The sequence below is a fragment of the Gadus macrocephalus genome, chromosome 8 (assembly GCF_031168955.1).
Source record: "Gadus macrocephalus chromosome 8, ASM3116895v1".
NCBI classification, from domain to species: Eukaryota; Metazoa; Chordata; class Actinopteri; order Gadiformes; family Gadidae; genus Gadus; species Gadus macrocephalus.
In genome coordinates this window covers 22329589-22344810 of record NC_082389.1, presented here as the reverse complement: position 1 = coordinate 22344810, position 15222 = coordinate 22329589, and the positions used below count along the sequence as shown (strand labels likewise).

General features: G+C 42.9%; 2 protein-coding genes across 3 annotated transcripts in view; one reads left to right on the top strand and one right to left on the bottom strand.

Moving 5' to 3' along the window:
* cdc73 (cell division cycle 73, Paf1/RNA polymerase II complex component, homolog (S. cerevisiae)) overlaps window positions 1-6452 on the top strand; it is a 46659-nt gene extending 40207 nt beyond the window's left edge. The window contains exons 14-17 of the mRNA XM_060059917.1: window positions 2814-2975; window positions 3323-3423; window positions 5420-5561; window positions 5659-6452. Coding sequence (XP_059915900.1) covers window positions 2814-2975; window positions 3323-3423; window positions 5420-5561; window positions 5659-5695 — 442 coding nt within the window. The 3' untranslated portion in view covers window positions 5696-6452. The remainder of the gene's footprint in view (window positions 1-2813; window positions 2976-3322; window positions 3424-5419; window positions 5562-5658) is intronic.
* A 997-nt stretch (window positions 6453-7449) lies between these two features.
* LOC132463630 (complement factor H-like) lies at window positions 7450-14063 on the bottom strand. Of its 2 annotated transcripts, XM_060059931.1 has the most exons (6): window positions 13906-14063; window positions 13613-13792; window positions 13273-13443; window positions 12789-12947; window positions 8245-8301; window positions 7450-7801 (listed from the first exon to the last, which is right to left on the bottom strand). In XM_060059931.1, exons 1-6 carry the CDS (start codon window positions 13973-13975, stop codon window positions 7629-7631), a joined length of 810 nt encoding a protein of 269 aa, XP_059915914.1. In that variant the 5' UTR covers window positions 13976-14063; the 3' UTR covers window positions 7450-7628. The 2 variants fall into 2 exon arrangements, with proteins under 2 accessions (XP_059915914.1, XP_059915915.1); XM_060059932.1 differs by lacking the exons at window positions 7450-7801; window positions 8245-8301 and adding an exon at window positions 8873-8928.
* Window positions 14064-15222: the final 1159 nt, after the last annotated feature.

Here is a 15222-nt window from a genome sequence, read left to right as displayed (position 1 = left end):
GCAAAGACTGCAATATTCTTTAGAACGCTGTGCATGCACCTGTGCATGAAATGGAAAATCAAACTCTGAGCACTCGATTTCAGCAATTTCTTTCTGGACAGCGCTGTGTGCGAACGCCGTAAAGAGAATTTCCTAAGAAGACTCCTAAGAGACCGTTCGGGAACCACGCCTATAGAGGTAAACAAGTTTGATAAGTCTAAACGTAGGAGTCTTCGTAGCGCTACGAGCGGACGTTATCCGGAAACCGGGCCCTGATAATTACACTCAGCACGTATACATGGAGAGTCATAATCGGGTAAATAAATGAATAAGACCTCACAGGACTTGTAAAATGCATGTAAACACCTTTTATCTGATCTACTTTGCACAAAAATCGGTACATGAAGGGACACCCAAAATCGGATAAGAACACCTAGATAAGTCGTTAATAGTCGGTATTCTACCTGCATGTATACCAGCATCGTATAGCATATCAGAGTTTGTGTTTTGCGCATGCTCGATCTTTTCCTGGGGCCGTGAGCTGGAAGTAGGAGATGGTAGTCGTGTTGTTGTTGCATTGCCATATAAATAATTCTTATTTCTTTATAAATATAAATCTTTAATTATTTCTTTAAATGATTATTGTTGTCGCCATCGGAAAACGAGAAATGATTTATTTAAAAAGGTGGCGCAGAAGATGGAGGAAGCCGGTGTTGTGCCAATGTAGTGTTTCATCATCTACAATATGCATTCAGTACACACTATGCTTTGATATCACCCAAGCCTGAATAAAAAGCATATGTTTTCCTTAACGTTGCTCATCAACAAGGTTGTAAAGTACTAATTTCGGACACATCTCAAAATAAATGTTTTTTTTTTCCATTTTTTGTTTACGATCTTTATTCATTCATTGTGCCGCGGCCGAACTGACGGGGATATTCTCTGATATTATGAATCTTAAAGACTGCGTCAGGTTCTCAGACTCTCTGGTACTTCCACAACAATTAAAGACTCGTAGTGGGGGTATCTCGGCCATGGTTGAGAAGAATTGGGGGGGAAAAGGGACTTTGTTTTTGACTATGAAATCCAGATTGAAACGTGACATGGAGGAGAAAGGGATTGTTGCCGTATTGGGGACAGCTGTCAGGGTCCATGTCATTTCTCTGACGCTCCAGTGTTATGACCTCTTGGTCGTATGCGAACTCCTCCGGCTTGACTCCTCCCGCTGCTCCGCCTTGTAACTCTGGAGCGTCAGAGAAATTGTCGTAGATTTCTATTAGCGACTTATCTAATTCACTTCAACTAGCTATACGCAAGAGGAATCGGAGAGTCCGGGCCAAGCATAGATGGAGAGTTTATTGTAACCCGCATACGAGAGACGACGAACCCGAGTGAGTTTGCAAAGACACTGTAGAATGACTCTCGTCCTGCTCCCTATATCCTCAATCATTACACAATACAAAGTTGGACTTTCATCAATTATTGATGTGCATAGCTTATTTTTTTGGGTCATACTGTGTGGATGTCAGCATATTCTCATGTTTTCTTGGTCACAACTGTGCCTTTTGAACATATACTATTATCTACACAAACAGAGATGATGCACATGTGTGAATGTCAGCATTGTCTTCAGAGAGTACATCAGATAGAAATAGAGTGAACCCACTCACTGGCGCCACATGCCACCTAACATCAGGGGGAAAGGTGATCGGCTATTTTCCACTATTAAAGTATCTATATGATATGTAGGCCTAATAATAATCATAGTTTAACATCAAGCTGTCTACTGATGACATCTTTCTCGAATGTCGCCCGAGTTTGTTGTTGCTGGTGACGTAAAGAGGTCAGCCAGTGGCTCTTCTACCACTAGTTGAAATAGGTACAGCGCCACCTATCGTACCGGGGCATGACACCATTTTCTCACCGCCGTGTATACTTGCAGTTGTCCAATTGAGGAGTATAGTCAAACTATGGCTTTAATTGGATTAAGCTGTGCATTTCAATGCACAGCTTATCGGATCGGCCTGCACGGGAAAATCCCGATCCGGACTCCCGATCCAGTTTGTTTTCAAAACTCCGGTCCGTGTTTTCGAGCGCACCAATGTAGGTAATCTATTGTTGTTCAGCACACCTAGCGCACACCCAGTGACCTGTCCAGCATCCCACTTGTCTGTGCATGTCCCACTAAGGATTTAAAGTTATCGATAAAAATGCCAATTCAGTGTGTGTGTGGTAATTTGACTATTTTCTACTCAGGTTTTGTGTGTTGCTTTTATATATAATGTTATATTGTTTACAATATTGTTTACACTCTTGTTGTTCAAGAACAGAGCACTGATGCCAATTCAGTGTGTGTGGTAATTTCACTATTTATTATTTTGTCTATTTTGTGTTTATTTAACCCTGAATAAACAGGTCAGCTTCTCATTACCAACTATTGTTGATTATTCAAACTAACCTAATTAAGTTGGCTAGTTGTTCTTAACAGTAAAACCCTTTTCAACATGAGTAGTACAACAAAATAAGTAAATATCTTTAATCTTTAATACATGCTTGGATCGGCCGGTATCGGTATCAGCCGATGCTAAAAGCTACAATATCGGTATCGGATCGGAAGTGCAAAAAGCTGGATCGGGACATCCCTAGTGTTAACCAAGCGATTGGTAGTGCTTGGCACTTGGTTCTATGAACAATATAGTCTTGTTTCACTTTCTTTTGACAAATGTACTCGTCAGTCGCTTTGGAAAAAAAAGTGTCTGCCCGAAATGTAAATGCTAATGTAAGTGTACATGCTGCGGTCCCCTGAGCAGGCCCTAACAACCACGTGTCTCCAGGTTTGTGACACCGGAGGAGAAGAAGAAGCAGGGCCTGCAGCGGGACAATGAGATGCTGCTCCAGAGACGCAAGGACCAGGTGCAGCCGGGCGGAGCCACGCTCAGCGTCACCGTGCCCTACCGCGTCATCGACCAGCCCCTCAAGCTGGCCCCGCACGACTGGTCCGTCACCCCACTTCGCTCCTCTATTACCCTTTGACTTCGTGTTCCCTTCTCACAAACATGTGCGGTCTGCACATCGGTCAGAACCAGGCCTCTGGTCTGAGTGGGGGCTCAGTCCCCCCCCCTCTGGGTCACCGGGGAGGCCTCCGGTCTGAGTGGGGGCTCACCCCCCCCTCTGGTCTGAGTGGGGGCTGTCGGCTGGAGGGGCCGAGGGGTTTTGGCTAACTAGACGCTCTGAGGTTTGATCCCCCAACGCTGAGACCTGCCTGCTCCCTAATGACAGGTTGTTATCACCTTGGGTGAAGTGTTGAGTGACCGTTGGTTAAATGAGGACTCTCTGTGTGCAGGGATCGCGTGGTGGCTGTGTTTGTGCAGGGGCCAGCCTGGCAGTTCAAGGGCTGGCCCTGGCTGCTGCCTGACGGATCTCCAGTGGACATCTTTGCCAAAAGTAAGTAGTTTCGTTCTTAAACATATTGTACTTGGTTGGAATATATGCTTGGCCTTGATAAACCTTCATATTACCACCTTCACGTAGAGTGGACCCACCATCTACTTTATTTGCCCCGCTTATTGGTTAAATGGATGGCATAGGGCTCAAACTGATTTAGTATGAAATAGTGCATATTCTACCATGTGGTTAAACATGAGTGCTTTTTAAAGCATCTTCTAAAAGACCAATGATGCTGTCCATCAGGGCTTTGACTCCGAACTTCGTGATTCGAATATCAAAAATTAAATCAAAATTCGAACGAATATTAGGCAGCCCTTAATATTGGAACCTGTTATGGGCAGGCTAAGAGGGAGAGACGTCGGAGAACCCGACGCAGTCTATTCATAATATTGTAATGACCACGGAAGAGGCAGTGAATGAAGTATTGATTAGACAGCGATTTATTAGAAAGAACGGTAACCATAGCAACGCCGGTAAACAAACCTCGCAAAGCCCATCCAGGGCTGAATCCGAATACTCATACTTATAGTATGCATTTTGTAGTGCGCCAGAAATATAGCGCGTCCGAATGCTCAGTACTTGGGGTGCAACGGATCACCAAGCTCACGGTTCGGATCGGGTCACGGTTTTTGAGTCACGGGTCGGATCATTTTCTGATCAACAACAATAAAGATAACAAGACAAATGTGACTTTAAATAAAATCTTCAACTGTGTTAAAACAAAATAAAGTGAAAAATTAGGTAATAATCCTGCTTCCTTTAAGCATGGTCAATATTTAAAAAATTTGCAATCTGAGGCATTATTCCTTCTTCTTTTTAACATGGATAGGATAGTAAATAATCCCTAACCCTGGATTTACAATTCAGGATGTCTGCATTGCCTGGGGAGAGTTTAGGGTCTACTCTCCCAAGGCAATGCAGACATCCTTATCTTCTTTTTTTTTTGTTTGGTAGCGAAATAGTTTCTGTGGTGTTTTATTTGGCATTTTGTAAATCCATTGATTTCGGTTGGGAGGCTCATTGCTAGGGGGTTGGTTGTAGTCTTTTCGCTGGGTTCTTGCCCTACTGTTGATACGGGGAACCGAGCGAAAAAGACTACAACCAAACCTAAACACGTCCGGTTCCGGTTTACGTTTCAATGGGATTTACGGAACACCAAATAAAACACAACAGAAACTGTATTTCGCTACGATACTTGATGATGTTGTTAATACCGGAATTGTCCTCTAAACATGCGCTGATCACGTCAACGCACAATTTTTTTTTTTTTATCAGCCGATCCGCGGATCACTTGCGTCCCGAACCGTGATGGTTGATCCGTAGGGATCACGGGAAACCCGTGAACCGTTGCATCACTACTCAGTACGCATTGTGTAGTACGGAAAATGTTTCCGAATGCGTACTACCGCCACAGTATACAACGGTAGGTCACTACGCTATCCCACAATGCAACCGGAGTCTGGTAACGAACGAAGAAGAGATGGCTGACCCGACACAACCAACAGCGGCTTAGCAAGATTTCGTAGAAAGCGGCGAAAAAGAGACATTAAAAAGAGTAAAAAAGTAAAGTAAGTAATTAAGTAAAAAGAGACATTTTTAATTAATAGCAACGATGACAAGACGGAAAACAGGTAACTTATCAAGGTAATTTTGCCGGCATCTGAGAGGAGATACGTCATCTCCAAACATCCGATGGAGTTTCGGAGGTGTTCGGAAGCGTTCAGAGGCGTTCTACGCATAGCTGTAGACCGTACTACACTGTGAAGTGTAGTACGGTCAAGTAGTAGACACTGAACAGAAATAGTATGTACTACGTATTCGGATTCAGCCCAGGTCTTACTGAAGGCATTTAATGGTCAAATATTATTAATAAATATTCGAATATTAATATTAATAAACAAACGAACTTTGAATATGATTTTTGGGCAAAAGTCAAAGCCCTACTGTCCATGGATAAATGCCATTGATGCATGAGTTCCTCATGTGTCTGCAGTACGTGCCTTTCATCTTAAGTATGACGAGGCGAAGACGGACCCTAATGTGCAGAAGTGGGACGTCACGGTCCTGGAGCTGAGCCATCACAGACGCCACCTGGACAGGCCAGTCTTCCTGCGTTTCTGGGAAACGCTTGACAGGTGAGTGTGTGCTTTGCGTTTGCCATTTGTTTGTGAGGGGTTTATTTGCACACTTGTTTTAAGGGCTTGTACTTTTCTACTGTCCTCTTTTGAATAGATACCTGGTTAAACACAAAGCCCACCTCCGCTTCTGAGGCCAGAGTCACGCCTGAACGTCCACGGAGGACCTCCTCTCCTCCCGCCTCTCTGCTCCGCCCCTCCCAGTGTGCTCCTCCCCCCTCCCTCCACACACGGCTGGGCTGGTGGAGGCTCCAGGGTTGAGGATGCTTGGACCACCCTCCTAGCCCTCCTTTTCTTTTGGTACATCCACTTGAACTGTTTTATATGGAGGAGTCCTTCCGCTCAGACCAGCAGATGTTTTACAGCCAGCAGTGGTTTGAGAGGCAGGAGAAAAACCTAGATTGTCTTTTATGATTGCATTTAGTTTTTTTCTGAAATGCAGAGAGACGGACTGACAGAGGAACTTAAAGCCCATGTCGCCGTGCTTGGTCTGTATTTTGAATCGCCACATGAAAAGCATTGCTCTTCAGTTTCTTGTATTTGTTTGGGGAGGGGGTCAGATTTAATTGAAGGGATTCTCTTTATACACATTAAGGATTTATACCATGGGGGGGGATAGTTGTTGCTAGAATGTAAATATGATAATTCTCAGAGCCAAAGGTCTGAGTAAAATATTTTTTTTGTCGTTCTTTTGACACTGAAAGAAGACGTTGGTCCGACCGCATTTATCAAGCCTCATAACTGCAGTCTGTTCAAGGTTTAAGATCAGCAATTGGTCATGCAATGGCCGCTGCAAGCTGTTCGATGTGTTTTCACCCAATTGTTCTTTGAAGCTGGACAGTAATGCTTTAAATGACCACATAAAATGGACAATAAAGGCTGATAAAAGGATGTGTGTTTGTGTGTTGTTAAAAGGTCAAATTAAGTTCTGGATGGTGACGTTGAACTTGACGGCCGGGAGACCGGGCTCCTGTAGGGAAGTCATCACATCTTTGTTCTGCTCAATTATTTATCCCAGTTGTCACTTAAAGCGGAATTCAGTGTCTCTCACAGTAATTGTATTTTTGGGCTGGATTTTAATAATTTAAAAAAGATGTAATCATACGTTTCATCATCACGCCCATAATTTTCTATGATGTGTTTAGCAAATGGCAAACATTTAACAATTATTTGCCGGAGGCGAAGTGAAAAGTGGGGCTATTCCCCACTATTCACGGAGCCTGAGGTGAATAATTGTTTTTGTATAAACTACACGTGAACACTCCAAAAATAAACAAGATAACACTTTTTGCCGGGATTATTTTACTTTATTAGCGTTTTTGTCACAATATCCCGAGTTTCAGATCTCAATCATGGGATATTGCCAAATATCCCCGAGATAGCGAACCAATCAAATTGCTCCATCTTAGGAGGTTCAGGTGTAGCATATACTAAAACTGCATAGTAACCATTGTATTTTAATATGTTTGATAATAAACGGCTTTCAAAAGACTTAAGTGGAGGTCACAGCCAAATTCTTCATATCCTCGCCTACAGCAAGCCTTAAACAAACACATTCCACTTTTACTTTAGGCAAGTGAAGATCATACTGCCAAGTCAAGGTCACACAGCAAAGTGAAGGCCACAGCCAAAAGATCTCCATACATTCACCTGCAACAAGCCTCAATGGTTTTATCAAGCTCTTCATTTTCCAAAAAATGTATGTTGAATAAGATGTATATTTACTAAAGCATAGCTTTTGAAAGCCATTTACAAATTGGGGTCCTTTAGTAAGCCAGTTTTGGACTAGATGCAATGCAGAATGAATTCAAACTAAACATGTTGCTAAGTTGAGAAGGTTCAAACTTCTCATTCGTAATTGCTACAACCTAATGAGGACAAGAACAAGTTCATATGTAGATTATTTTATGGATGGTCTTGATTTCTAAAAAGGTCTTTATAGACAGGACCATTTAATATTCAAGGTCATTTACAACTTTATAATTTGACAGTTTCATGTTTCTCCTCCACAGTAAGGAACAGCTCTATTAGTAGATCCTAGTATTCCTCACTGTGGAGAAAAGCTTTTTAGTACCATGTGCACTCTGGAAGTGGAGTGGTCCAAAGTCCGTCCGTGTAACAGTAGATCCGAGAATTGGAATTTCTCATTCTGTAGCCCCACGTACACCTGTAGAGCACATTCCAGGCAAATATCTCCTGCTCTGCATTCTGCACTACTGGTATGGCGCCACATCGTTCAACTTTAAAACAATCAGCAGATAAAAATACAACTCATGAATAAACTTCACAGTAACATTAAAAATAATAAATATCAACCCATCAATTACCAAAATGGGACCAACAAGGTCCCATTTTTACCTTTTGTACCCAAGTATAATGTATGTAAGTTACTGTTATAATTCATACTTATCTAATACTATAGACTAGAGCATATAGGATATGGGTGAAGTTTGTCATCTACCGCTGGCTGAAAAGGAGCATATCTTCTGTTATGTGAACTAGTGGATGAAGTAAGGGCTTTAAGGCTGGCTTTGAGTGGTTGTTGGGATGTTTTGGACGGTACAAGCTGACTACCGTGCCTGGTTCCAGTCCTTGATTCCATGCCCCCTTTTAAAAATTGTATTGTCAAATAAGTCATGAAATGAAACAAAATAGAAATTGAAGATAGTAAATCCCAGCTTACTTGGGGCTTCCTCTTTCCTTGGCAAAGGACTCGTCTCAACTCGTGCTCCTCCCCTGGCTGGAATGCAAAGATTAAATTAGTCGTTATTACAACTGTAGCAAATACATTATACTTTAAATAATTGTATTTCAATTCCATTTTTAGACATTATTACTAGGGCTGGGCAACGATTACCTTTTTTAATTGTGATTAATCACATAGTAGGCCTATTTGTGAGTTAACTTGCGATTAATCACACTTTTAAAATTATATTTTAAATCCATTCTTAATGGATTTAAAATAAAATTCTATAATTCTAAAAGTCTCACTCAGGCCCTATCCACCTATCCAAAAATATGACTCAAACCAAAAGTACAAAGGCAAGTTTTTTTTTTGTTTTTTTACGCCGCTCCAAGTACGGTTTGAAGTGAACTGGCGTCTTTGCGTTTTTTCCCATTGCTTAAGCATAGCAAGTACAGCGCTCGCCCTCGGCGTTGGACTAACGAATATGTTTGAGAGAATATGTCGAGTTGTATTTGGAGATAAATAAGCACATTGTACAGAGAAATCATCATTTGCAATTCACCTGCCATTTTTTGATGAGCGTCTCGGTCTCGAGCGCAAGCTTGTTGCAGCGTCATGGCATTGTCATGGCAACCGAATGTCATCGTTTCTGAAAGCCTCCGTCCTCCGTACCTCTCCACACTACAACGCGAACCCAGCGTTTTCAGATTTATCCACCTTAGCGATCGTTTTTGAAAAGCATCGTTTTCAGTGTCGGAATTCTCCGTTTACATGACGGTCTGAAGAGATGACGCAAAAGTGGCGTCGCGTCTTCACTTTTTATTCAGCGTTTAGGCGAGCGTTTTCGGGAGGAAATCTGCGTGCATACGGCGACGCAAAAGTGTGTGGAATAGAGTGGCGAAGTCACGCCCCTTCCGGTAGGGCTCATGGGACCTATGAGATCGAAAAATATGAATGAATGAATACGTATATCATATGCGTCGAGAGCAGCGAAGAGCTGTAGTTCACAAAGCGGCCTCACATAAAACCTAAAATTATCAAACTTCTTCACGAACATTTTTAGTTTTCTTTGCATGAAAAATTATCATTTAAATCCACAAACAACATATGTGTAATCCAGGGCATATAAAGACTGGGACCAGAAAATAATTATTTTCTCTCCATTGACACCCATTCATATTTTTCGATCTCATAGGTCCCATGAGCCCTACCGTGACTTCGCCACTCTATAGAGTGGCGAAGTCACGCCCCTTCCGGTGAATGGGTGTCAATGGAGAGAAAATAATTATTTTCTGGTCCCAGTCTTTATATGCCCTGGATTACACATATGTTGTTTGTGGATTTAAATGATAATTTTTCATGCAAAGAAAACTAAAAATGTTCGTGAAGAAGTTTGATAATTTTAGGTTTTATGTGAGGCCGCTTTGTGAACTACAGCTCTTCGCTGCTCTCGACGCATATGATATACGTCACCACACCCGCCCTTGGAACTCGGCACAGAGATGGCGATCTCTCTGCCCCACTTCACCGCTTTTTCCAAGGGGAGGATAAAAGCATCGAAAGAGGTGAAAACCATTATAAGTCGGGGCACGTGCAGAGTTTCAGTTATGCCGATGGGAAGATTGTCGGTCTTCTCCATGCCAGTCGCAGGGAGCGTGACGTCACATACGAGCCGTGTAGTCTTTCTCGTTGTGTTTTCTCTACAGCCTTTATCTGAACAATTGCACAATAAACGATCGAACTCTTTGCATGAAAAATTATCCTTTAAATCCACAAACAACATATGTGTAATCCAGGGCATATAAAGACCGGGACCAGAAAATAATTATTTTTTCTCCATTGACACCCATTCATATTTTTCGATCTCATAGGTCCCATGAGCCCTACCGGAAGGGGCGTGACTTCGCCACTCTATTCGATTGGGTATGCATTTCAGGCGGCTAGGTAGCCTGGCTCCGCCCGCCTAAGTACTTCCGCTCAATTTGAATTTCCCTTCAGTACTAGAGGGGCGTTTTAATATCCATCCATCTCGGAGGTCCGAGGACGTTGCCTAACGACACGCACAAACACGCCCCTTTTCCTCGGACGGCGATCTCGCCATCTCGGTTGAACTCAGTGGTGACCGAGCGAAATTCCGAGACAGAATTCAAGATGGCTGCGCCCGTTGTGACTTGAAGTATGAACTGTTTTCATTGTGCTTGGATCTCTTTGGTGGTTTAAATGGTAATTTTAATCACTCGTAGGCCTATTACTGCAATACCTTACTGCGTCCGTATCTCTGCCTATGTACACAACAGCACTTTGGTCAACAAATGTGCTATATAAATAAACTTGACTTGACTTGACTATGGCCTATAGCCTACTTATATTGGATCGCCTGGTCCTCTGCCAATGCTACCGCGATAACAGCTTTCCGGGTGGCGTCCATGTTTTCCTCCAACGACCGAGCGAAATAATAAAACGCTTGAAGTGTGGGCGTGGCGTCAGATCCGAGATCCGAGTCGGTTCGCAGAGAATACTCGAACGCAGCATTAGTCTGGACCTGCTGTATGTAATTTGGTTTTCTGGTGCCGCCACAGCGGCCGCCAGTCAGCGAACAGAGGGCGTGTCTGAGAACAATGACGATAAAGTCGTACGCCAGTTTGAGTTGTTGTTGTAGGTCGGTAGTTGATTTACAATGTGCAATTTTTCCCTGATAAATTAAATTCGACGAACAAAACCTGCAGCTGTCGTTGACTGACATTTTCGTGCAGACGCGCAAGGTGTTTGGTTTGTGTACAACCTGCGCGTGATTCCCGGCGCATGACATACGTCACAACCAAACGTTAGCGATTGGTTATGGCAGATCCAGAGTGGCACTGGGCAGATCCAATCATTTTAAACTTCAACAGACACCCGCCTTCAAGTGAGTTAACGTTTGTCAATTGATCAGGTCCAGACTCTCTGTACAAATTAAATGAAATGAAGTGAAGTACGAGAGTCTGGTAGAACCAGGCTAGTGGCTAGGTGGTGCTGTGATAAACTATCACGCAACACCGCCATGTCTGAGCGCATGCGTAGAATCTTCCTTCTCTTATCTGCGCCGCGAAAACCAAAACATAATTACAGATCCTTCTCTGTTCAGTAATACTATCTGTACATCATTAGTGTGGACGGGGCCTCAGTGTGGGTTGAATAGGAAATTTACGGAACACCAAAGATTTGGGAATGGTAAACAGGCAGTTAATTAGTACAATTGTAAACCAACTGTGCAGTTAAATTCAAGTGTAGTTAAATTCAAATAATTAGCACCTCAGATTTGGGAATTGTAAACAGGCTTTCACTTGCTGCAATTGTAGCAAGCAGTCACTTACTGCAAGTGTAATTTAATGTTAAGTAAGTGGAACTAAAAACAAAAATGATTGCTTGTATGAATGCTGACATTCTGTGGTCAAAACCTTTCAAAATCAAGTTTAAAAAAATTTACGTTAATGCACCAATTTGTATTAATTAATTGCTAATTATTACATTACTAAACAATTAACTGAGTCAACGTCCCTCCTTTAAGCGAACTACATCCTTAACACTTCACCAACTGGTTTGTAAGGGAAGGTTTGAATGTTCCTTCTCATTAAACATGGAGGTCTACCATTACCTGTGCTATTCAAGTATAATTTGTAATACTTTTTTGTTTACCTAGGGTTACTCCCTCAATCACTCCTCTCTCGCCTTCAGCTGGTCCAGAACTCAGCTGCAAGGCTGCTGAGTGGGATCATATTACCCCCATCCTAGCATCCCTCCACTGATTGCCCATTCACCATGGCCTGGCCCAACCCTACACTACAGAGCTCATCAACCACTATTCAGCTCCCAGGTCCCTTAGATCATGTAGCACTGGTCTCCTGCATGTTCAACGCACTACATTAAAACAGGGGTGACAGTGCTTTTGCTGTGGCTGTGCCCCGCCTTTGGAACGAACTGCCGCCTTCCATCAGAGACGCTCTTTCCGTCACTAGTTTTAAATCTATGCTCAAAACACACCTCTTCTCCCTGGCCTTTCCTCCCCTTTTATGACATGTTATTTTTATGTTTTCATGTACTATCCTTTTTTAAATAAACTTTAGGTATATAAAGGTGTCGGTGTTCTTTTATATGCTTTTTTAGCACTATGTACCCAATTTGGACAGTGAAAACTGTATTTAAATGTGCCTTATGAATAAATTGTACTTACTTACCTTATATGCAACACTTTGCTTGACGTGCAGAGCATACAGTTCAAGTGGTGGGATATGGGGGAATAAATTATCTAAACCTGGCTGAAAGCCACCACATGAGTGTATGATTAGGTTGCTAGGTAGGCTGGTACATGCTGTGAGGACCGACTTGTCTTGGTCCCGATGCAAGTCCCTCTGAGCCATCATAAACGGCGGTAAAACATAGATGAGGTGAATTTAGTTTTACCAGTTTATGGTAGGAAAAACTAAATAGATTGCTTAAGCGGTCAAAATCTTTTCAAAAATTCTTCTCAGCATCCCTACAAGAAGAAATGGTTTTGTCCTAACCTTCACAAGCTGGAGGATCGGACCATCGTCCATCGCTGAGGCAGTCCACAGTCGCAACCCCCACCAGCACGTAGCCTGTGCTGCATGAGTACGTTACCACCTTCCCCCTCTCTTGGGCTTTACCATTCAGTATTTGCGGTGTAACTCCACATTGATTTTCTTTAAGGGAACAGAGATATGACTGTGTTATGAATATGTTGGATGGTTATTTCATTTGAATGGTAAATGTTTCATTGGGCTACATTGTGGGCCCTTATTAATGCAATATAGCTGAATATATATACTGTCCTAGGCCTAGCTTAAAATGGTTTTGTATATTTAAATTAGCTGTCGTAGGCCAATTTGTTATATCTATACATTATATTCCTCTGTATATCTATATCTCTAATTTGTATAGCTGGTCTAATTTAAACCAACTCATGTCATTTTCTTGTTTCTACTTATATTACAAAATGGTGATTCCTGTTGATGATCCTCGATTTACCTTTACAGATGGGGTGTGGGGTCCACATTCCATCGGAACAAACTTGTTGAGGATTTTCAGAGTGATATCCTTCTTGGCAACTTATCGAGATTGTGTCCCCAGCCACATAGTCTGCTCTCTTGTCCTGGATTTCACCGTGGGCGATTATCAGAGAAATGCAATGATCTTTTGCTGAAAATGAAGCAGGAAATTTATTCTCACATTCCACTGGTGCACAAAATATTTGGGACCATCAATATTTAGAATCCAGAGGGTCCTAAACATCTCAATGGCTACGGGTCCATTCCAGACATATCTGATAGGAAATGGAATTTTTGGAAGCTTCCAAAAATTGCCATACCTATACACTTGGGCACAGTGCTCCATGTGCCAGCCGTACATGTAGTTGCCGCCCACCACTCCTCCTGATCAGGTTTAAATTCAGTATCACAAGCATAAAACAGACCCTCATTCTCTGCATATGCTTTTTTGTCAGGGAGAAAATAGCCATGATCCAATGTGGGAGCTGGGCACCTTAAGGCTAAAACAAATTAGACAAACACAGAGACACAACATTACTTGTTACATTTATTTTGTAATATTAAAAAGGAAAACAGTAACTCCACAATGACTTATGAAATCAAACAGTCCTACCATTTACGCCCATAGGAACCCAAATCAGAAAAACAACAGCAAAATCTCTGAAGCTCATTTTTGTTTCCATTCAGTGCTCAAAATGCAGATTTGGTTTAGCCCAGGGATTATTATAGAAGCATAGCAGTTAATCATTGCTAAACTGGTAAACAGAAAGATGTCCGTAAACACTGACATAGCAGCCCAGAGGAGAAGCCAGGCCCTGGCTTCAGAGATACCTGTCTAACTGCTGCTTGCAGGTGTGGGGCTGAGGCAGCTTCCCTTCATAAAACATCAAGGGGAGAACAAATGTGAGCTTGGGAAGCCACATGGGAAGAGCAGTTGGTGACAGGAAGAGAAGCAATATTAATGTTATTAAAAACACATATACACACGCGACAAGACATTTGCCAACTAAACATGAGTTTACGACAACTGTTGTGAAACCAGTGTGCAAAGGTTTAACCAAACTGTTTAACCAAGCAAGTAAACAGTGCCTGCAAAACAAATGAGTTGGGAGAGGCAGCCTGGACATGAATAAATATTTGCCTTTTGGGGTTTAACTGCCAACCAAACCTTTCTTGGTTTGATTTCCAATGTCTGAAATGTCTCCTATACAGCAGGATCCCTCCCTAACCTCCCCCTCCTCACTACTGGCCTCCTTCCCTCGAGATCGCTCCGACAGAAGCGTCGTCTAAAGGACTGAATCGTAAATGGTATATGACATTCAAATGAAAATGAACCCTACGGAAGTAAGGCGGTCTCCGCCTGGCCCTGAACTCACAGAGAGGTACAAGATCACAGCAAATAACCCCTATCCTCTGCCTTTGATGGCTACTGCGTTAAAGGCACACATTCACCAAACCTGACCTATGCAGGACCGTAGAAGATAGTAGGAGACCGCCTCAAACATCTACCATCCCCACCAATTTGGACCCCTAGCAGTTTGCATACCGAGGTAACGGATCCACCGAGGATGCTATGTCTTCTTCTCTTCACCAAGCCCTCACCAACCTGGACACCAAAAACTCATCCGTAGACTTTAGTTCAGAATTCAACACCATCATCCCTCAGCAGCTGGTTAGTAAACTGGACCAGCTGGGGCTCAGCAATTCCCTGTGGAACTGGCTGCTGTCCTCCTCAGCGAGAGGCTTCAGGCAGTGCGGGTCGGCAGCAACACATCCAGAACCACCGTTCTGGGCACGGGGGCCCCCCAAGGCTGTGTGCTCAGCCCCCTGCTCTTCACACTGCTGAACCACGACTGCGCTCCGTCCTTCAGCGGAAAACCACATTGGGAACTTTGCGAACGACACAACTGTGGTTGGTCTCATCTCCAAC